Genomic DNA, 21,605 nt, shown 5'->3' on the forward strand with positions numbered 1-21,605 from the left:
GCAAAAAAAAAAAACCGTGAAAGGTCAGTTGAAGCCCCCTCTCCATCATGAGACTTTCTCTGACCGCTTCCTTGCCGCGTGCATGGCCTTCTGGTAAGTCTTTTCCAGGTTAGTCATGGTTTTGGTTCTTGTTAACCACAGGTTGGCCCCCTTGACTGCTTCATCTACTCAGGGGTGGTGACCTGCTGGAGTCACTGCTCCTTTGGTGTAGCCAGAACCTGTCCACAGCCAGCTTTGAGAGTCCAAGAGTACTGACTGAGGTGTTGGCAGGCTGGGGAGAAGGGCTCAGACCCAGGCAGGCTTCTGTGGCTGTCTCAGGCACCTCCACTCAGCTGTTGCTATTCTCTTCCCCAACAGGTTGGGATAAACATTCCTATGGTTACCACGGCGATGATGGGCATTCGTTCTGCTCCTCTGGGACTGGCCAGCCCTACGGTCCCACATTCACCACAGGAGACGTGATTGGCTGCTGTGTCAACCTCATCAACAGCACCTGCTTCTACACCAAGAATGGCCACAGCCTTGGTGGGTGCACAGGAGACCTTAGAGGGTCTGCCCTGTAGAGCCACTTTGGTTGGTGAGAGGCCTAAGGGGAGGCTTTAAAGCCAAAGCAATGCCACTGATGCTCTCCTGAGCTCTGGGGAACTGCAGCCATTTCCAGGCATTGGAGCCCTGCCAGGTGTGAAGGGAAGGTAGCAGTGGTGCTTCCTTTGTTAATCCATCCATTTAGCAGCATTTATCAAGCCCAAGGTCAGTGCTGAGAAAGTAGCAATGTCATGGTCATGCTCCTGGCCTGTGTGACACTTGTTGGAACAGGTTTTGGCATTCATAAGAAGTGTGAGGGGCCCGAGTACATACCTGACAGTGGTCGGGGTTTGCCTGTGCGTGGCCTGGGCCCTGACTTTGCCTGGCCCTTCCGACATGCAAGATGCTGGTTGCTATGGAGCGAGCAATAGGAGGTCTGCTCTAGTACAGGAGGTAAACAGACAGGCTGGAATCAGGTGGAGCCAGGTCTCTTCTGGCCTTTTCACTGGTTAACAGATAGCAACCTGGACAGAGTTATATTTTAAAAGGTCCTTTGGTATAACTGCAAAAGATGGACTGACTGGAGGGAGGGCCTGGGGAAGAGGTTGTGATGTGTGCAGGGCATGGGGAACAAACTTGATAAAGTCCAGGGTGACCCAGCAGGTTTTAGTGACAGATGCAGTGCACTAGCAAGAAAGGAGGATGAGAAAGTGGCTGGATATGGTGCTTTCGAACAGGATCAGAACCCAGGAGGAGTAGCAGTCAGTGGAGGGAGAGGGGGCCCTGGAGGATCTCTTGGAAGAGCAACCCTGTATATGTGAAGAGATTTAGGATAAAAGCCTGGGAGATAGAGGGACATTGGCTATTGTGATGCCTTGTCCTACTGAGGCTGACTGGTATATGGTCCTTGAGTAGTGAGAGGAGCCTTTGGCCACGGTGGCCCTGAGGTAGTGCCTAACTGCTGGGCTTGCCTGCTTGGGTTTGCAGAGGTCTGATCTGGCAGAACCGTACCAGCCAAGCTGGCCACAGGCCTTGTCTAAAAAGAGAATTGGACATTTTACTTAGAAGCCTAAATTCTAGGAGGCCTGCATCCCTGGCCTGAGGGGCAGTAAAAAGATGGCTGTCAGTCCCCACAGAGACAACTTCTGTGTGGGTTCTCCATGAGATGAAACTGGGCTGAATTAGGGAACCTGAGTGGAAGTTGGGTTTGCTGGAGGCTGGGTGTCCAGGAGTCAGCATTCCTCAGCAGGACAGATAGATGCCAGAGTGGGCAGCCAAGAGCATAGCACAGACACTGTAGAGGGGACCCAGGTGCATATCCAGAGAAACCCTCCTCTGAAATCCATAGCCACCTAGCTGTAATTGCATCCAGCTGGCATCCAGATGGTGAGCAAGCATTTAGGGGCAAGGTCTCAAGATGTCTTCTTGATCCCCACCCTGCTCTCTTACTACAGCTATTTCCTGGCTCTCTTTCTGCTGTCCCAGGGGCCTCTGTTGTGGGTTCTTATTCTTTACCCACGCCCCCCTGTACCTGTCCCAGTCTCGGTCCTTCCCCTCTGCTCTGGATACCTGCCCTCATCACATCCCTCCAGGTTGTCCGCACTTTACTTGGAGCATGGCACCTGCCATGGGATGAAAAGTTTGGGACATACCCTGCTGTCCTCTCTGCACCTTCAGCTCCTTCATCTGGGCCCTACATGCATGCCAAGCCTCTCAGCTCTTTGTCAGTTGGGTCCCTAGTTCTATAAGGAACACAGCCACCTTAATGTCAGCCCAAACCCTCTCATTCTTTTTAAACTTTTCTCCCTATTTCATGTGTTGTATAGACCTCCTTCAAGACCTCACTCTGCTTATATTTAAACTTCATGTAGGAGTCTGTTGCCTATTTTTCTGGCCTGTCAGGATCTTCTATGATCTTCCTTGTTCTTTCCCAAATATTTGATAGCCTTGTCAGCATTGTGTTAACCTAAAATTTGATAAATATGTTTATGTATGTTTTCATTAAGGTCTTGATAAAAAATAATGGAGGAGGACAGGCTGAGATTTGAGCCCTTCAGGATATATTAAGAATCACTCTATTGTGTTAGTTTGAAACTTGTGTTTTCTGTCTTGTCCATGAGGATATCAGAGAACTTATTAAAAAAATGTATCTGGCCTGGGGCGCCTCGGTGGCTTAGTTGGTTGGGCGTCTGACTTTGGCTCTGGTCATGATCTTATGGTCTGTGAGTTCGAGCCCCACGTCGGGCTCTGTGCCAACAGCTCAGAGCCTGGAGCCTGCTTCAGATTCTGTGTCTCCCTCTCTTTGTGTCCCTCCCATGCTTGCTGTCTGTCTGTCTGTCTCTTAAAAATAAATAAAGATTAAAAAAAAATGTATCTGGCCTGTCCCCTGCATTTTCTAGATCACAAAATCTAATAGAAAGGCAGTGAACTTGGAGTAATAGACTACTTGGTGAATCCTTATTTATTTAATTATTTACTTATTTAAATTTTAGTTAATGTACAATGCAATATTGGTTTCAGGAGTAGAACTCATTGTGATTGATTTATTACTCACATACAACACCCAGTGCTCATTACAAGTCCCCTCCTAATACCCATCACCCATCTAGCCTATCCCCTACCCAGCTCCCTCTATCAACCCTCAGTTTGTTCTCTATTGTTAAGAGTCTCTTTTGGTTTGTTTCCCTCTCTCTTCTTCCCCCTGATTTCCATGTGTTCATCTGTTTTGTTTCTTAAATTCCACATATGAGTGAAATCATATGGTATTTGCCTTTCTCTGACTGATTTATTTCACTTAGCAGAGTATATTCTAGCTGCATCCATGTTGTTGCAAATGGTAAGATTTCTTGCTTTTTTTTTTTTTTGATGGTTGAGTAATATTCTATATATATAGCACATCTTTATGCAATCATCAGTTGATGGACATTTGGGCTCTCTCCATAGTTTGGCTATTATTGGTAATGCTGCTATAAACATAGGGGTGCATGTACCCCTTTGACTCTGTATTTTTGTATCATTTGGGTAAATACTTAATAGTGCAGTTGCTCGGTTGTAGGATAGTTCTATTGTTAGTTTTCTGAGGAACCTTCATACTGTTCTCCAGAGTGGCTGCACCAGTTTGCATTCCCATCAGCAGTGCAAGAGGGTTCTCCTTTCTCCATATCTTTGCCAACACTTGTTGTTTCTTGTATTGTGGAGTGACTGAATGGCTCAGTCAGTTGAGTGTTCAACTTTGGCTCAGGTCATGAGCTTGTGGTTTGTGAGTTCAAGCCCTGCATTGGGCTCCATACTGACAGTACAGAGCTTGTTTGGGATTCTCTCTCTGTCCCTCTCCCCTGCTCTCTTATACTCTCTCTCTCTCAAAGATCATAATAATAAAAACGAGGGCGCCTGGGTGGCTCAGTCAGTTAAGCATCCAACTTCAGCTCAGGTAATGGTCTCACAGCTCATGAGTTCAAGCCCCACGTTGGACTCTGTGCTGACAGCTCAGAACCTGGAGCCTGCTTTGGATTCTCTGTGTCCCTCTCTCTCTGCCCCTCTCCTGCTCTCTCTCTCTCAAAAAATAAACATTAAAAAAATAATATAAAAATAATTTTAAAAAGTCACCAATAACTGTTGTTTCTTGTGTTGTTAATTTTAGCCGTTCTGACAGGTGTGAGGTGGTGTCTCATCATGGTTTTGATTTGTATTTGCCTGATGATAAGTGATGTTGAGCGTCTTTTCATGTGTCTGTTAGCCATCTGGATGTGTTCTTTGGAAAATTGTCTATTCATGTCTTTTGCCCATTTCTTAACCGAGTTAATTTTTTTTTATTAATTTTATTTTTTTTTAATTTACATACAAATTAGTTAGCCTATAGTGCAACAGTGATTTCAGGAGTAGATTCCTTAATGCCCCTTCCCCATTTAGCCCATCCCCCCTGCCACAATCCCTCCAGTAACCCTCTGTTTGTTCTCTATATTTAAGAGTCTCTTCTGTTTTGTCCCCCTCCCTGTTTTTATATTGTTTTTGTTTCCTTTCCCTTATGTTCGTCTGTTTTGTCTCTTAAAGTCCTCATATGAGTGAAGTCATATGATATTTGTCTTTCTCTGACTAATTTCACTTAGCATAATACCCTCCAGTTCTATCCATGTAGTGCAAATAGCAAGATTTCATTCTTTTTGATTGCCGAGTAATACTCCATTGTATATATGTACCACATTTTCTTTATCCATTCATCCATTGTTGGACATTTGGGCTCTTTCCATACTTTGGCTGTTGTTGATAGTGCTGTAATAAACATGGGGGTGCATGTGTCCCTTCGAAACAGCACACCTGTATCCTTTGGATAAATACTAGTAGTACAATTGCTGGGTCGTAGGCTAGTTCTATTTTTAGTTTTTTGAGGAACCTCCATACTGTTTTCCAGAGTGGCTACACCAGCTTACATTCCCATGAGTTAATTTTTTTTTTTAATGTTTGTTTATTTTTGAGAGAGAGAGGCAGAGAGAGGGAGACAGAGGATCCAAAGCAGGCTGTGCGCTGTCAGTGCAGAGTCTGATGCGGGGCTTGATCTCACAAACTGTGAGACTGTGACCTGAGCTGAAGTCGGATGCTTAACTGATTGAGCCACCCAGGCACCCCTGGGTTGTTTTTTGGGTTTTGAGTTTGATAAGTTTTTTACACATTTTGGATACTAAATCTTTATTGGATATATCGTTTGCAGGTATCTTCTACCATTCTGTAGGTTGCTTTTTAGTTTTGTTGACTGTTTCCTTTGCTGTGCAGAAGCTTTTTATCTTTTTTTTTTTTTCTCCAGAGAGAAAGAGAAAGTGTGTGCACATACATGTGTGAGCGGGGTGGGGTGGGCGGAGGGAATCTTAAGCAGGCTCCATGTTCAGCATGAAGCCCTACTTGGGGCTCAGTCCCAAGACCCCAGGATCATGACCTGAGCTGAAATCAAGAGTCATATGCTCAACCAACTGAGTCACTCAGATGCCCAGAAGTGTTTTATCTTGATCAAGTCCCAATAGTTCATGTTTGCTTTGGTTTCCCTTGCCTTCGGTGATATATCTAAAAAGAAGTTGCTCAAACCGAGGTCAAAGAGGTTGCTCCCTGTGTTCTCCTCTAGGATTTTGATGGTTTCCTGTCTCACATTTGGGTCTTTCATCCATTTTTGCACTTATTTTTGTCTATGGTGTAAGAGAATGGCCCAGTTTCATTCTTCTATGTGTTGCCATCCAGTTTTCCCAACTTGGTGAATCTTTTAATGACCTTGTTTCTTTTCCACAAGCCAGCTTATCAATATTGTGCTTCAGAGCCTCACCTGGAATCAGTCACTGCTCTTAACCTCAGAACCCTAACCCTTTCCCCTTTAGAGAAGCAGAATTATGTTTCCTGCCTCTGGCCTCCCCACTCCTTTGCTTTGCTCCATCGTTCCTCTGTCATAGCACTTGCCCTTTGTGTCAATGGTCAGTTGCCTGTGTAATTATTAGTTGCATGGAGCCAGTAGCACTTTCAGGGCATGGCTCCTGGGAGGTCTCAGCAGATACTTGATAGAAGGATGAATGAGCAAATGAATGGAGACAGGAAACTGATGTCTCACCTACAAGTGGTCCATGAACTTGCATTTTTATACAGTTCTGTGTGCTTATAGGCTTTATACCCTCAGCCTCACTGACCCCTGACCTATGACTCTTTGGTTCAGAGCACTTCTTATCAGCAAGTTTGAATGTTCTGTTTGCATCCTGGATCTTTGCCTGACCTTTTCCCCAGATCTTGCCACTACATTGGCCTTGCAGAGGCTCCCAGAGATCTGCAAGACTGGGGGAGCAGGGTTGCCCTTGTCCAGTGCAATAGGGGGTGGAGTGGCCTCTTTCCTCATTTTCCTGGAAGCACCTCAAGGCCTTGTCCTTCCTGAGTGCCATTGTGAGGTAGATCTGGGCAAGCAAGGGTAGGTCATCCCCTGCCCAGAAATGTGGCAATTGCCTTACCCTGTGGCACAATTGAAGCCAGCTTGTACCAAGACCTCATAGTTTTTGAAGCAGCTTTCACCAAGTATCTCAGTTTCTCCTTTCTTTCTTTAAGTGTTAGGATTAATGTTCCCTCCTTTTTTCAGATGGGCTCAGAAAGATGGGGTAAATGATCAGGGTCACACTGCAAATAACTGATGGAGCCTCGACCTCCTTCCAGGGTCTGTAGGCCTTCTCCCTGAACTGGAGTGTAGCAGCAGCAGCAGCCTGACCACACTGAGATCTACAAAGGCAGCTCCTGTGCAGACCTGGAGGGTGGACATGAGGTCTTCTCATGGGTGCAGAGGGGCTTACAGATTCCATTCTGCCAGCTCTGTGACTGCCACTCTGCATGTGGGCCTGAGAAGTGGCCTCAGGCAGGTAGATCATGGAATTTATGAGCTTCCCTCCCTAAGGAGCATAATAACCTGGCAAAGAATGTAAACAGTTTCTCTGCACCTTGGTTTTTTAATCTGTAAACTAGTGTTAGAGATGGTATACACCTTCCAAGGTTGTTCTGAGGATTAAATGGTTCCTTGTAGGGCAGTGAGCCCAGGGCCCAGCTCAGTGGAAGCGTGTGGTATACACTGGTTGGCTGTCAGGATTCTGACGCCAGGTTTACTAGGAGACCTATTATCAAACCCTCACCTGTTCTTCTGTCTTGCTGGGTTTCGGTTTCTCTTCTAGGTAGGAGTTAGGGGAGCAGACTGGGACCTCTAAGGAGTGGTTTAGAAACTTCTCAGTCCAAAAGCTCAGGAGCTTCTAGAAGACATAAGAAATTTTCTAAAAATGGGAGGGCTGTGAGTCCTTGGAAGAGTCTCCTTTGGCCGTGAGTCATTTCTCACTCTAAAGAACATGAGTGTTCTGGTGGATATTCTGAGGTTCCTGCCCTGCTCATTTATTTGAGATCCCACTTCCCTCCATTCTCACTTCCAGCTCAAGGCTGAGGTACCTGGGAACAGCCCCTTCTCTTTGCAGAAGGGTTCAGAGATTACACAGGTCATTTGTCAACTTGAAACCTCTGGAGACTCTGGATGGGTGTGGGATGGAGATCGGCAGCTGCCACCCTCCCTGTCTCCACCTAGAGCTGTCTCTGTCAGCTGTCTCTGTCAACTTAGGATGTTGGAGTGTTAGACTAGGAATGAGTCCAGGCCAAACACTTCAGCTAGCTTTATGACTGTTGGGAAATCTTTCAACCTCTGAGGCTTACTTTCCTCATTTGTAAAATGGGGATAAGAAAGCCTGCTCCCCAGAGCTGTTATGCAGATCAGATGAGATGATGGATGGAAAAGGGCTTGGCATACACAGTAAGTCTCCATAAATACATGTTGGATCAAAAGAAGGATCAGACTTGAAGAGGCCTTAGGGTAGATCATTTGAGTTTAGTCCTTCCTAGTGGGCTTTCCCTGAGTGGGTGGAAGAACTGTGAGTGAATATTCAAGTATTTGACTTTACTTCCAGTCAGACCCAGCAAATGGAAGGCCAAGGTCTAAACCTACCAGGCCCTAGCACATGCTTGGCTTCCATCATAGGGAGATGTGGTGACCAGCCCCTCCCCAGCCATCGTGATGGACCCTCTGTGGTTGCACAGAGGGGTAGGAGACCAAGTAGCCTCATTTCTGTTCTTTCCCTTCTCAGGTATAGCCTTCACAGACCTCCCGGTAAGTACTATTATTGGGTCTTCTCCCTCTGGGCTCTTTGGGGCTAACTGGGTTGGAGTATGGTGGAACCTGCAAGTACAGGGTGTGGAGTCTGGCTCTTTCCCCAAACAGGGATGTATGCTATGCTCTCAGCTTGAGAGTACCAGTAGGGGTACCTCTTGGCCTTCCTCTCTCTCCAGCAGCAAGGCCTGGTCTTCCTCCATGACTTTTAGCAGGTGACAGTGATTTGTGGCATTTCCAAAGGCAGCTGGGGGATGGCATGGGTGGAGATGAGGGTGGCTCCATGGTTTAGCTAGTCTGGGCCAGTTCTGTGTGGCTTACAGCCAGTGGACTGGGGTGTATAGAGAATTGTTCTTGAACTGTCTTGGAGCCCAGTCCCAGTGCCTACTCATCAGAGATCCCTGAGGAAGGCCACTACCCTGGGGGACTAGGCCTGCTACTGTACAAGGTTCACCCAAACCAGAGAGGTGAGCTTTGTCAGGTTTTCTTTTCTTAGAAAAGGGTGAGGTTTCTTGTTGGCTGAGTTCAGGACTCATCCCCATCTCTTGCACCCTAGTCCTTCATTATTATGAGTCATCACAGGCCTCGTCACATGCAAGGCCTCCACCCAGACTTCTGGGAGTCTGGACTGGCTCTGTGTACCCTGGTTGGGTTCTGGAAGGAGGAGAGGTTTGCTGACTCCAGTGGTAGCCTTGGGATCCTGAGCACCCCTGTGATGCCCTAGCAATGCCCTTGTATCTGCGAGGCCTTCTGAAGCCCAGACTACAGCTCCCAAGATCCTGTTAGAAACTCTTATCTGTAGATCAGAATCCTTCTCTCCTTACCTGGAAGCACCAGAGAGGGGCTGTGGTCTCAGGCAAAGAGAACAGACGGAGAATTCTGACCTTGGCTAGGGAATGGTCTAGTTTTAGAGCTATGAATGTGGGCAGTCATCAGGTGCTAGAAAGTGTATGGCTGCTTCAAGGTAGGGGGCGTCACTGAGGGCATTGATAGGTAAGATTTGCTGGAGAGGGTGGGCTTTGCCTATGGCATGGAGGTTGGGAGGGGAAAGGAAGGAAGCTAGAGATCTTAGGATTCAAGGTTGTGGTGGGCTGAACCCAGTATTCAGTAAACCCAGTGTTCAGTAAAGTAAAGCACGTGATACTGAGGAATGACAGACAAATGGCCAGAGGATGGAAGGTGGGAGAGAGGACTGGGGCCCAGTGACAATGAGGAGGAGGCTGGCGAGACACTTGACTAGCAATGGGGAGCCACAGGAAGCACTGAGTGAGGGAGTGATCTGGCAAAAACTGGCCATGGCAGCATATAATGGAAAACAGGGAGCCCCACACCCACAGAGGGACATGACCAAACCTCACTGGCCAGAAGATCCTCCTCTTAGTGAGCCTTTGACAGGAAGGGCAGTGGCCTCTCTTTACCCTTTGCCAGCATCTGGGGGTCCAAACCACCTACCCCCTTTTGCCATGCTCTCCTCCTCCCCGCCTTCCTTTCCTGTCTCCCGCATCCCTTCCTGCCCTGTCATATACTCCTTTTTTTTGTGGCAAAGGGATCCTTGGTCTTAGATCATTCTGAAAGGAGCCATTATCCGCCCATGTAGCAGATCTTCATGGGTACACCTGCAGGGTTGTGGAGTCTGGCCTTCCTCCCATGTGTCCTGGATGAGCCCCAAAGGGGGACCTTGGGCTTTGGGGACACCATAACCTCTGATGCAGGGCAGGAGACTCCACTTCGAGCCTGGCTTGATTTTCTTTTGCTTTCTCTCCTGAAGCTTTGGGGAATAGCGTCTCTGGTAGGCAGGTGGGCAGAATGTGGCTTAGCCCTGCCTCCTCCAGCCTTACTGCAATTCTCTCAAAGCCGGAGTAGTGGCCTGCAGGACCCAGCGCCTTCCCTCTCTGCACCAGAGGTAAGGCGAGGTCCTGCTGCCCCTTTGCACTCAGGGCCCAACTGACATTTCATTCTCCTCCTCAGGCCAACCTCTACCCCACCGTAGGCCTGCAGACACCTGGGGAGATTGTGGACGCCAACTTTGGGCAGCAGCCCTTCCTGTTTGACATTGAGGACTACATGCGGGAGTGGCGTGCCAAGGTCCAAGGCACTGTCCATTGCTTCCCCATCAGTGCCCGGCTTGGAGAGTGGCAGGCAGTGCTGCAGAAGTGAGTGCCCCACTCCCACCCTTACCCAGCCCTGGCCCAACCCAAGGGCCTCATTCTCCTCCTATAGGCCCCTGTACTGCTTCAAACTACACCTATGAACTCTAGTGGGTAGCTGTTCCTTCTGGAAAGCACTCCCAGGGTGACTCTGCCTGCTGCTCTCTTGCTTCCCTCTTAGTGAATAGACAGCTTCCGCTCAGTTCTCCAGATCTGTTCCTAACTAAACCTTTGCCCCCTCAACTGGATTGGAAGGCTCTGCCATATAGTTATCACCAGCAGAGCTGTTTTCCTTCCCCACGTTATTTTGCAGAGGATGCAGAGGATGTACTAGGATGCCCTGTGGTCTCTTCATTTGTGGACTTTTTTCCACCATAGGGAATATCCATCATGCTGTGACTGTTGCCTGAGATCACCTCTCAGGGTCATCATCTAGCTAAGTTCCACACATTCCTGGCAGTGGTGGTGGGAAGAGAATCATCCTGAGGCCAGCCTATCTGGCTCTTGGATGATTAATTGCTAAACTGTCCTGGAAACCAGTCTTGCTGCATCCCAAGGGAGGCGAGGTTTGGGTCTCCCTTCTACTTGCCAGCTGCAGGCCTGAGTGAGGCAGTAACCAGTACCTTCTCTTCCAGGAGGTGGGTTAGCTTATTAGCTTGGCTCCCAAGGGTGATCAGGGAAGATCTGGGCTTCCGCTAGCCCTGGTTATTGTCCCACAGAGGCACCCAGGTAGCAGAGTCTCTCAGGTGGGGCTGGGTTGCACACTGGGCTCTTTGTGCAGTCTTCCTTTCTTAAAGGATTAATGTTGAGGCAGGTTATAGGGGAGGGCTGAGGCAGGGGCTATGTGGCCAGACCCTTCTCAGGAGGAGCAGCACTGTCTTGTTTTCAGCCCTCAGAACTATTGAGAAGCCCTTCCTTGGAGGACTAGCCAGTATATGCCAGTCCCTGACACAGGCTTGCTGGGACAGGCAAGGGGAGAGGTGGAGCTGCTCCAGCTATTTGGGGGAGGGAATGATAGTCTCAGCTTACAGTGTGTTTGTTTATATGTGTGTATATGTGTGCCGGTGGGTGTTCATATGGAGTGTTTGCCACGACCTACATATAAGCTGTATCCTGTGATTTCATATGACTTCATTTTATGAACATTGTTAATGGCTGTATTATCTTGGAGACAAATTTACCACAAGCTCCTTGGTGAGCTTGGTGAGCTCCTTGGTGGTTCAGGTTATTTCCTCTCTTTTGCTTGTATAGGCAACATTTTTGTAGATAAAGAGTTTTTCATATTTAAGATTACTTTCTTGGTGTCCTTTCAAGAAGTGGAATTATTGAGTCACTGGACCATCATATTAGTGGCATCTGATGTGCATGTGGACCATTCATCTGAACCATGTTTTGTCAGAAATGTTTGCTCTTGTGTTTATAATAATAATAATAATAATAATAATAACAACATAGTTATTATAATTATTATTTAGGAGGTTTATTTCATTGACTTCTTACTTTGTGCTGGGCACTTTATATGTATCATCTCATTTACCCTTTAAAACATGAGGGGACACACACCTGAACTTCTGTGCCTTTCACATTTGTGTTTGGCAATTACAATAAGGACATCAGACACATATTTACACCAAGGTATTCACTTCCGTACACATCAGATGTGAGGGCTCATCCTTCTGCTCTGCGTGTGTGCATACACATATACGCACATGTGCCACCACTCAGCCAGCTGTGGTGGGATTAAATGGCTACTGGGTGTTGGGCTTCTCCAGGCCATTTCCCAAAAATTGTGTTCCTGTTGGCTGCATCGATGCCTATATCTTGGCTTCCTGAGCCCCTGACTTGTGGCATATTGTGGAATAATTTGGGTCATGGGTTAGCTTCCCATCACCCGCTAGAGCCAGCACTCCTGAGGGCTAAGTTCACTGGGTGAGCTGCAGTGCTTATGCTGGGCACACGGGTCAGCCTGCAGAGGAGTTTCTGTGTCTACAGAGGGTACGCACATGGCACACATCGTCTCTGTCTGGGCAGCTCCCGGGCTGATTGGCCAGCTGCCATTCCAGGAAGCCCTCAGAGAGCCTATCAGCCAGCTCTGGGCTTGCTGCAGTTCACAGGAGGCACCTGTTTCTGTAAGGAGATGGTATGTGCCTGTGTGTGTATTTTTGTTATCATATTTGCCCACTTGTGGGCAGCATATTGCAGAGAAACTGCATCCCCTCCTCCAAGCTACCAGGACAGCTCTGGTGACCAGCCCTTCTCCAGCCTGACTGCATGAGCACTGGGGGAAGTTTTCATTTTGTTTCAGCCTCTTTATTCTTATTCTGTGGAGGTTGGACCTCCATGGTGTGTGTAAGGAAACCCAGACAGGGAGATAGTTTGTCCCTTCAGGTGGTCAGTGAGAAATGCAGTTCTAAAGTGTCACCTTGAGCATTTCCTTTCTTCTAGCATGGTCTCATCTTACCTGGTGCATCATGGGTATTGTGCCACGGCCACAGCTTTTGCCCGAATGACTGAAACCCCGATTCAGGAAGAACAAGCATCCATAAAGAACAGACAAAGTAAGGTTGATTCTCCTTTCCTCTCTCCCTCCCTCCCTCCCTCACCTATCCCTAACTCTGCTCTCTGGCTCATGCCAGCCTTGGGTAACCTGTCAGGAGTCCATTCAGCTCTGGTCCTTACCACCAGGAGACTAGCCCACAGCCCCAGCACAGCAGCATGGGAATGAATTTCTCAGTGAAGCCTCTTCACTACACACTCTGATGGCCCAGCACAGGCTGGGGCCTGGTATGGCTGGATCCCACTCCTCCATGCTTGTTTCCTTCCCCCAAATCCTGGCCTCTACTCAGCCTCCTGTTCATGGTCTTTTGGAAGAGTGTGTTTGCATCTTACCAGACCAATGTCCTGCCTTTCCCATTTACTCAGCTTTAGTAGTTCTGCTTGTTCCTGGCCAGAAAAAGGACTGAAGTAGTCAGACAGGGTGAAGGCTGGTTCTCAGTGGCTGCTGCGGTGGCACCTCTCTCTGCTCCCACCTCTGGTCCTGCCTTTTGCAGACAACCGAAGGAAGGAGTCAAAGGAAACTTTCCCAGTGTACATACTGGCCTGCATACTGTGTGTTTGGGGCTCTTTTGTGGAAGGAGGGTGTTGGGAAAGAGGAAACAGAGCCCAGTAAGGAGATAGGAAGAGGAGAGGAGAGTGAGGGAGAATGGGTGTGTGTGGATGTGTGTCTGTGTGTGCCTGCTTGCGTCTCTCTGAGCCTGTCGTCTCTGTGTATGTGCATGTGTCTGTGTCTCCCAGAGAAGCTACGCCCAGCCAGACAGACGGAAAGGGATCCCAGACTTGGGATCTACGAATGAGAGCCTCAGACCCAGAAGTCGCTCCCAGCAAGATGCACCAGGCCCCAGAGCAAGAGCAAGATGCTGATGGCCTGAAAGGTGTCAACGTCAGAGATGCCAGTGTGAGGAGGATGACCTCCTCTCCCAGCAGGGAGCATTCTGCAGCCCCTGAAGACTGCCAGGACTTGGGTCCTGGCCCAGAAACCATTGTGCTCCCTTTGCCACCCCCCTGTGAAGCCTGACAGGAGAGAAGTCTATCTGAAGAGGAGCCCCTAGGGCCACCAAGCTGCCTGGGTGCCCAACCCCAGATCATGTTCCCACAGCCAGAGCCCCTCCCCATGCCCAGGTCCCTGGCGAACTGACCTCCACAGGAGCAAGCCTCCAAATTTGCTCTCCTGCCTCTGCACTGAGTCCCACTTGTTTTCCCCTGTTATTCTTTGAAGACTCCCGACACTTGACAGAAACCAGGGTCTATTTTGGGGCTGGGAGGCCAGTTTCTTTCTTCAGCCTCTTCTGTGAGCATCTCAACCATCATGCTACTCTGAGCTGGCCCACCTGACCATTGGCTAGTCCATGCTCGGGGCTGGTAGTATTGTAGGCATGTGACTATGAAGGAGCTCTACAGCCCCTCACTCACTGCCATACTTTTGCTCTCTGCAGAGATCCAGAAGCTGGTGCTGGAGGGCCGTGTGGGTGAGGCCATTGAGACCACACAACGCTTCTATCCAGGACTGCTGGAGCATAACCCTAACCTGCTCTTCATGCTCAAGTAAGTTTTGGGCACCACCAGCTGCCCCATAGCCCAGCCCCTCCCAGCTGGTGGTCGGAACATATAGCCCAGACCAAGCCCAGAGCATTGCCGCTCTGCTCCCTCTGCAGGTGCCGACAATTTGTGGAGATGGTGAATGGGACTGACAGTGAGGTCCGCAGCTTGAGCTCCCGAAGCCCCAAGTCCCAGGACAGCTACCCTGGCTCCCCCAGCCTCAGCCCCCGACACGGCCCTAGTAGTTCCCACATGCACAACACAGGTCAGCCACTCTCCAGAGGGCTCGGGGAAGAACTGGTGTGGAGAAGAAAGGCCACCCATATGCCCTTCCCTGGGCTGGGCTCAGGGCTCGCTGCTGGATTTGGGGGAAGGGAAATGGGACCACTGTGGTTATTCCTGAGACCCCATTTGATGGCAAACTGCCCCTCTTCTTCTGACTACCCCCTGGTTTCTAGGAGCAGACAGTCCCAGCTGCAGCAATGGCGTCGCATCTACGAAGAGCAAACAGAACCACAGTAAATACCCTGCACCCAGCTCCTCCTCCTCCTCCTCATCCTCCTCGTCCTCCTCATCCCCATCCTCCGTCAATTACTCCGAGTCCAACTCAACAGATTCCACCAAGTCCCAGCCCCACAGCAGCACCAGTAACCAGGAGACCAGGTGCCTGTCCTGCTCTGCTTCTTCCTCCTGCTTTCTGCTCTGCACCAGCTGGGCTCACTGCAGCCTGTCCTTTAAGTGCCACCCCCTGTCTTTCACCCCCACCTCCATCCCAAGTCTGTGCCTGGAGTAGTGGCTGCTGACCTGCGAGATCAGGCATTGGCTCCAGCTTCTGGCCCTACCCATGATCCAGCTGCCACTTTCCTTGGCCCTGACTTTTTCCAGAGGCACTGGTACTGCCAGGCTGAGAATGTGGTCTCCTGGGAGCAGACCTGGCAGAACTCCTAGGGTCTACACTAAAGAAGCTTTTGCTGGGTGGGGCTTGAGGTCAGGTAGGTTGGGCAGCAGAGGTATTAGGCTATAGACTACAGGTGACTTTCAGCAGCCCCCAGGCATGCCTCAGGTTTGACCTGGGTTTGACACCTAGAGATTCTTATCAGGGGTCTCTGGTCACTGGGGGGTAGGGGAGGAATGTGTAGAAGGGGTGCACCAACTCAGAGAAAGTCCAGGAAGGGGAGAGCCGCAGAGGCAGCTTTGAGACAAGAGTGAGAAGCAAATGACAGGCCTCTGGGGATAGCTGGTGTCACACTAGGGTCCGAGTGTTGGAGCCTGGGAAGCCTTTCATGCTCCTAGGGTCCTTTGGTTTACCCACAGCAATCTGTGGCTAAAGCCTGAATGGAAGCCCAACCAGGTTGCTCCAGCCACATCCCTCTGGCCAACTCCCACCTCAACCCTTCTCCACAGTGACAGTGAGATGGAGATGGAAGCAGAGCATTACCCCAATGGTGTGCTGGAGAGTGTGTCCACACACATTGTCAATGGCGCCTACAAGCATGAGGACCTGCAGACAGATGAGTCCAGCATGGGTAAGAATGATGGCTCAGCATGGTGATCCCTGGGTGGTAATGGCTCTATCCAGATGTCTTCTGTCCCCCAGGAAGGGATTGGGAAGGGCAGGCTTTGACAGCCTGAGAAACTCTAACCAGACCTGGTCCACTGCCGCCTTAGCCGATCATGAATGGGTGGTTGAAACGGGAAGGCCCCTGGCCTGCTGCCAAGATCAGGGCCCCTGTGTCTGAGGCTAGAGGCAGTTGGTGAGGGTGGGCACTCTTATGAACACCCGTGCATCTGTACGGGGTGGGAGAAGGGAAAGGTTCTAAGTCCAGACCCCTAGATGATGTGCTTGGTGAACTAAAAGCACCTTAGCTACAGATGATCCACCTGTTCCTCCCAGCCCTAACTTGCCTCTGGCAGTCTCCCCAAGGTCCTTCTCGCCATGTTCCTTTTGGGGTCCCCACCCCAGTTCTCTCCTTCTCTCCTTACTCTTCCTGATTTGTTCTCTGCTGGGCTCTGGGTGCAGATGATGGGCATCCTCGGCGGCAGCTCTGTGGGGGCAACCAGGCTGCCACAGAAAGGATTATCCTGTTTGGTCGCGAGTTGCAAGCACTGAGTGAGCAGCTGGGCCGGGAGTATGGCAAGAATTTGGCCCACACGGAGATGCTGCAGGTATAGAACAACCTGACCTTCATACAGAGCAGGCCTCCATTGTTGGGGAGGGAGCAGGGTGACTCTGGGAGGGCTGTGGGGGCAGCAGCAGCAGGATAGAGTGGGTTCTAGTGAAGTCCACAATGGGAAGCAGGACTTTGGGGGTATATGCTACTCTCTCTAGGCTCTGGGGAAGGCACAGTCCTTTCTGACCCTATGCTCACAGGGCACCATGCAGGGCTCTGTATGCCCCTGGAGTCATGGAGGTGTGTATGTGTATGGCGTGTGCCACAGTCCTCTCAAGAATGTCCTGTCCCTTAGGATGCATTTAGCCTGCTGGCATACTCAGATCCCTGGAGCTGCCCAGTTGGCCAGCAGCTTGACCCCATCCAGAGGGAGCCTGTGTGTGCTGCCCTCAACAGCGCCATTTTAGGTAAGCAGATCTAACAAAAACAGAAGCTGGTCCATGAATGCCTAGAGTGGCTCCTCCCTCTCTCCCTGGGGATTGCTGGTATTTGTCCAAATTAGGGCAGTGTGCTCTGCCCAGGCACTCTCTGGTAGCCCACAGGACTTGGGCTTCCATGGCTGAACCTAAATCTTGACCTCTCTCTGCCCAGCTGAATTGGCTGGCTAGATCATGATAGACTCTGGCCTGTGTCTATAGGCCTGGGCCAACACATTGCTCTAAAGAAAGTTAAGGTCCTCAGGTTCCTAGCATGGCTGCATGGCCATGGGCTGGTGGCTGGGACATACTCACACAGAGATATGTGAACACCATGTTCTAAGAGATTCTGTCCACTACCCCTACTTTGTGCTTCCAAGGGAACTTTGACGTGAGCCCAGTTCCTGGGCAGAGCATTTACCAGGCCTGTCTCTCCTTCACAGAGTCTCAGAACCTGCCAAAGCAGCCCCCTCTGATGCTCGCCCTGGGTCAGGCATCTGAATGTCTACGGCTCATGGCCAGAGCGGGCCTGGGATCTTGCTCCTTTGCCAGAGTCGACGACTACTTGCACTAGCTGACCACGCTGGCTGGCCCCACCTGGCCCTTCCTCAGCCCCAGGGCTGGAGCAGCCCTGCCCTCCATAGGCATCTGGCGCAGGGACCTGGAAGCCATGGGCAGAGTCCATTCCTCCTGCCTGGCCTCCCCAACTCCGTTTTCTTTTCTTTTCTTTTCTTTTCTTTTCTTTTCTTTTCTTTTCTTTTCTTTTCTTTTCTTTTCTTTTCTTTTCTCTTCTTTTCTCTTCTTTTCTCTTCTCTTCTCTTTTCTCTTCTCTTTTTTCTCTTCTCTTTTCTCTTCTCTTCTCTTTTCTCTTCTCTTCTCTTTTCTCTTCTTGTTTTCTCTTCTCTTTCATTTCTTCTCTTTCTTCTCTTCCCTTTCTTCCTTCCTCCCTTCCCGCCCCCCCCCCCCCCCGCCAGCCCTCAGTCTCTGTCTTCGCGTGCAGCGGCCTCTGACACAGTATTGGCTGGTTACTCTCATGTAGCGCCTTCTAGTTTGAAAGGGGGGTTTTGTTTTGAGGAGGGGTTGGGGTTTTTTAAATCTTTTTGTTTTTTTCCTCCTGACTGAGCCACCAGTATTTATCTCTGGAGAGCTTGTGCTGAGCTGGTTTCTGCTCATTTAGTGATGAAGCCTATCCAAGTTGGTGATAGCTTACTATTTTCATAAGTAAAAAAAAAAAAAAATGAGATTATATATATAAATATATATATTAAAAAAAGACACAGTATTTATCGTAGTGTTAGTGATCCAGCACCTCTTGGGTGAGGCTGTCCGGACACCATATGTTTTTATTTGAGACCAACTCATTAAAAAAGAATCATCTCTGTCACCTCAGCCAAGTGATTTGTTTATTTCAGGCTTCCCCTTTGTTGAGCCACAGGCCCAGCTGCAGCTCCTGGAAGCCCAGTAGGCTTTGGGGGGCCACTTAGTGGGCAGGTTTGCAGCATCTGAAAGGTGTGGGTCCCTAGGCCCCTGAGAGTTGGGCTGGGTGGACAACTATAGGGCTGAGGCTTCAGAGAAGGAATGAGTTGGTTGGCCAGGGCTACACAGCAAAGCAAGGGAGTAGAGGGTCCTTGGCCAGCACGCTATCTACCGTTCCACCCTGCCTCTCACTGCCTACCTTGCCCCTCCCTTTCTCCCCCCACTCAGCATCCTGTTTTCCCTTGTTAAGATGGCCAAATAATTCATTTACTCTAAATTGATTGCCTGGAAACTACCTGCCTTTGACTCGAGTGCTGCTGTGTGTCAGGCTGCGGGGAGGATGTCTCCATTCCAGGACAGAGGCCCTTGAGTACAGGGACTGCCTTCTTTCTGCCTGGATCTTCACCATCTCTGCACAGCTCTGATGGAATCCATGCTTTCTGTTGTGAAGCTAGGACCTTGTGGAGGCAGATACTTGGGCCACCAGTTGCTGGAGTGGATGGAACTCTTGACCTACTAAGCCAGGCTTCACTGCAGCTGTGCCAGGCAGCTCCCTGCAGCTTGGTCCCAGCCACTCTTAGAAAAGACTATTATGAGTATTTGTTGGCCAGAGGAAGGGACCTCATGGGCTCTACAAATGTCCCACCAGCCGTTTCAGATGGATCTTCACAGCTGGTGGTGTAGAAACAGTCCCGGTACTGCCATCAGGGAATCAGGAGAGGAAGGGCTGAGATGACTGTTGGGACTTGAGCAAGCCATCAGTGGAGAGGACTGACTGCCTAGGAGGAAGAAAAGGAGGAGGCCTACCCAGAGGAGCACCAAGAGGGGCTGGGCTTTCCCTACCTGCTTCATAGTGAGAGGGAGTGCACAGGTAGCCCTTGCCAAGGGGCAAGGCCAGAAATTGAACTTTGAGTCCCTGCCTGGGAAAAGGCTAGATAAACTCCTGCTCTCTGGCAGCAGACATAGGGATGGTTGGTACAGCCTGAGATTCATTGCCTGTCACGCCCATAGCTGGACAAGAAATGTGACTCAGTTGGACCAACTACTCGTGATGGGGGTAAGGGCCCTGACCCTGTGCTTTCCCCGAATTCTGCCTTGGGGCATGATCCTATAAGCTGCTGCTTTTTCTTGGTCCCCACCTGGGCCTTGGCTGGCACCCCACAGACCATGGCCTGTTGGAGAGGTGTTGTCATGTCTGTAAAGGAAAACTCATCCTGTGCGAGGCTGGGGATGGCTAGCTCCCAAATGCAGAGGTTAAAAACATCAAGGTGTTAAAATGATCAGAGCTGAGCAGGATTGGGCATTAAAACCAGAGGCTTTTTTTAGCTGGAATGGGGTTCAGAGACCATCTACTCCACCAGTCCTCTCGTTTAATAAGGAAACAGGCCTGGGAGATTAAATGACTTAGCCAAAGTCACAGAGCAGGTTAGTGGCAGAGCTGGGACTAACCTCATCCCCATGGGCTGTACGACACTGTTTAGTCTTGAAGCCAAATGGTGAGTGAAAGGCTTAGGCTGGTGAGGCCCCCAGCAGTGTCTAAGCAGCTGGTATCTTCAGGGGTGTGTCAGGGATGGGGATGGGTGGCTGGGCTTGAATTGTGGAGCAGCTGAGAGAGGGCCCAAGAGGGCCCGGGACAGCTGTGTGCTGCTTGGGGTTGAGTGTCCACCTGGCTCGCGCTCAGTTCCCATGGCCATCTCCCCATTTTCTGTGCCTTATCTCTCTGTTTCAGCTGAGTCCAAGTTGTTTACTCTGTTCCTCTCCAGAGGGGCTCTCTGTCCCAATTGGACAGCTTACCTTTGGGACATAAGCCTTTGCCCCACAAGCCATGGAGAGGATCAAAACCAAGCTGCTTGAGTCCACTATCTTGCTGATAGTCCAGGGCTGCCTGCCAGCCAGAGGAGCCCCTTATGCACACCCAGTCCTACCAGCCTGTTGTCTGGGAGCCAACAGTGGGGAAGGCACCTGGGAGGAGCCCCAGTGAAGGGCTGGACCTGACCCAAGAGGACAGGAAGAAGACCTGGCTCTGTTGGGTCATCCAGCCCTGGGGGAGCAGCCTTCCCTGTTTACCTTTTTCCCTTGTGCCACCAGATGTTACCTTCCAGAGCGGACACTGGCAGATGATGCAAAGAAAGCCAGAACCTCTGATCCTCACCCACATGGGTCTGTGGCTGGGGGGTAGGCTGCCAGAACAGGGACACTAAGAGATGGGGAAATGGGGACTGCCCAGCCACCCAGCACCTTCCTACCCCTTAAGCAAGCACAAAGAAGATGAGGCAGAGAATTGTCAGCGCTGAAAGTTCCTTTGGTTGCTCACAACTCAGGTATGCATGCATGTGGCAGCCAGGCAGCAGAGCCCCCACTTGACTGCCAGTCCCGTGCACCGGACCTGTGGCCAGTTCATGGACTCTGGCTGCCTCAGGTGCCACCTCTTTGCATAGGGTTTTCCTCCATTAGTAACTACAGCTGAAACAGATGTCCTCCACATTGTGCACACTGGTTCTGCCTTTGTCCTTGCGAGTTGATACTTGGCATTAGCATGAAACTTGTGGGAGGGTTTAGAGAGAATTCTAACACAAAACATCCTATTAAATTGTACTTGAGAAATGAAAAAACTCCCGTTGTATTTTGACAGAATTATTTTTATTAAAATATACATCCATGAGCAGTCACGAGTGTCTAATCTCTGTTTTGAGTCTTATTGGGGTTTGTACCCTATGTGTGGCACAGTCTGTTTTGACAGTTTGGCCCCTTCTCAGCCCACCTCTTAGGTTGCCAGGCCCCTGGTGCCCTTCAGGAACCTTCAAGACTTCAGGTGTTTGCGAGAACCCAAGGAGGATAGGAACTTAGGCTTCAGCTTTCTCCCCCCAGACAGCTTTCATCTAAGACAAACAAGGAGCAAATTCAGCTTCCAAAAGGTGGCCACAGGTCCTCCTGTCCACAGGGTAAGATTTTAATGGACTCCAAATACACTAATCCCAAACACTGGGTAGTCAGAGCTCTTCTGAGGGTTGAATTAGCTTCCAGGCAGTTTGAGGAGAAAGCACTCATACTCCAAATCCTAGTTCTGTTTACTAACTCTGGAAAATTAACCTTTCTCAGCTTCAGTTTCCCCACCCTTAAAATG

General features: G+C 49.9%; 1 protein-coding gene across 3 annotated transcripts in view; it reads left to right on the plus strand.

The window, feature by feature from the left end:
• The window catches only part of RANBP10 (RAN binding protein 10), a 64,679-nt gene extending 43,533 nt beyond the window's left edge, over positions 1-21,146 (plus strand). For 2 of the 3 annotated variants that reach the window (XM_053210764.1, XM_015069309.3), the window contains 11 exons: positions 358-525; positions 8,154-8,176; positions 10,145-10,329; positions 12,769-12,881; positions 14,316-14,424; positions 14,535-14,683; positions 14,877-15,081; positions 15,823-15,944; positions 16,439-16,584; positions 16,885-16,996; positions 17,449-21,146. In XM_053210764.1, coding sequence (XP_053066739.1) covers positions 358-525; positions 8,154-8,176; positions 10,145-10,329; positions 12,769-12,881; positions 14,316-14,424; positions 14,535-14,683; positions 14,877-15,081; positions 15,823-15,944; positions 16,439-16,584; positions 16,885-16,996; positions 17,449-17,579 — 1,463 coding nt within the window. In that variant the 3' untranslated portion in view covers positions 17,580-21,146. The remainder of the gene's footprint in view (positions 1-357; positions 526-8,153; positions 8,177-10,144; positions 10,330-12,768; positions 12,882-14,315; positions 14,425-14,534; positions 14,684-14,876; positions 15,082-15,822; positions 15,945-16,438; positions 16,585-16,884; positions 16,997-17,448) is intronic. The other variant, XM_027076021.2, reaches the window with a different exon arrangement.
• The last annotated feature ends 459 nt before the right edge of the window (positions 21,147-21,605 follow it).

The sequence above is a fragment of the Acinonyx jubatus genome, chromosome E2, assembly GCF_027475565.1.
Source record: "Acinonyx jubatus isolate Ajub_Pintada_27869175 chromosome E2, VMU_Ajub_asm_v1.0, whole genome shotgun sequence".
Taxonomy (NCBI): Eukaryota; Metazoa; Chordata; class Mammalia; order Carnivora; family Felidae; genus Acinonyx; species Acinonyx jubatus.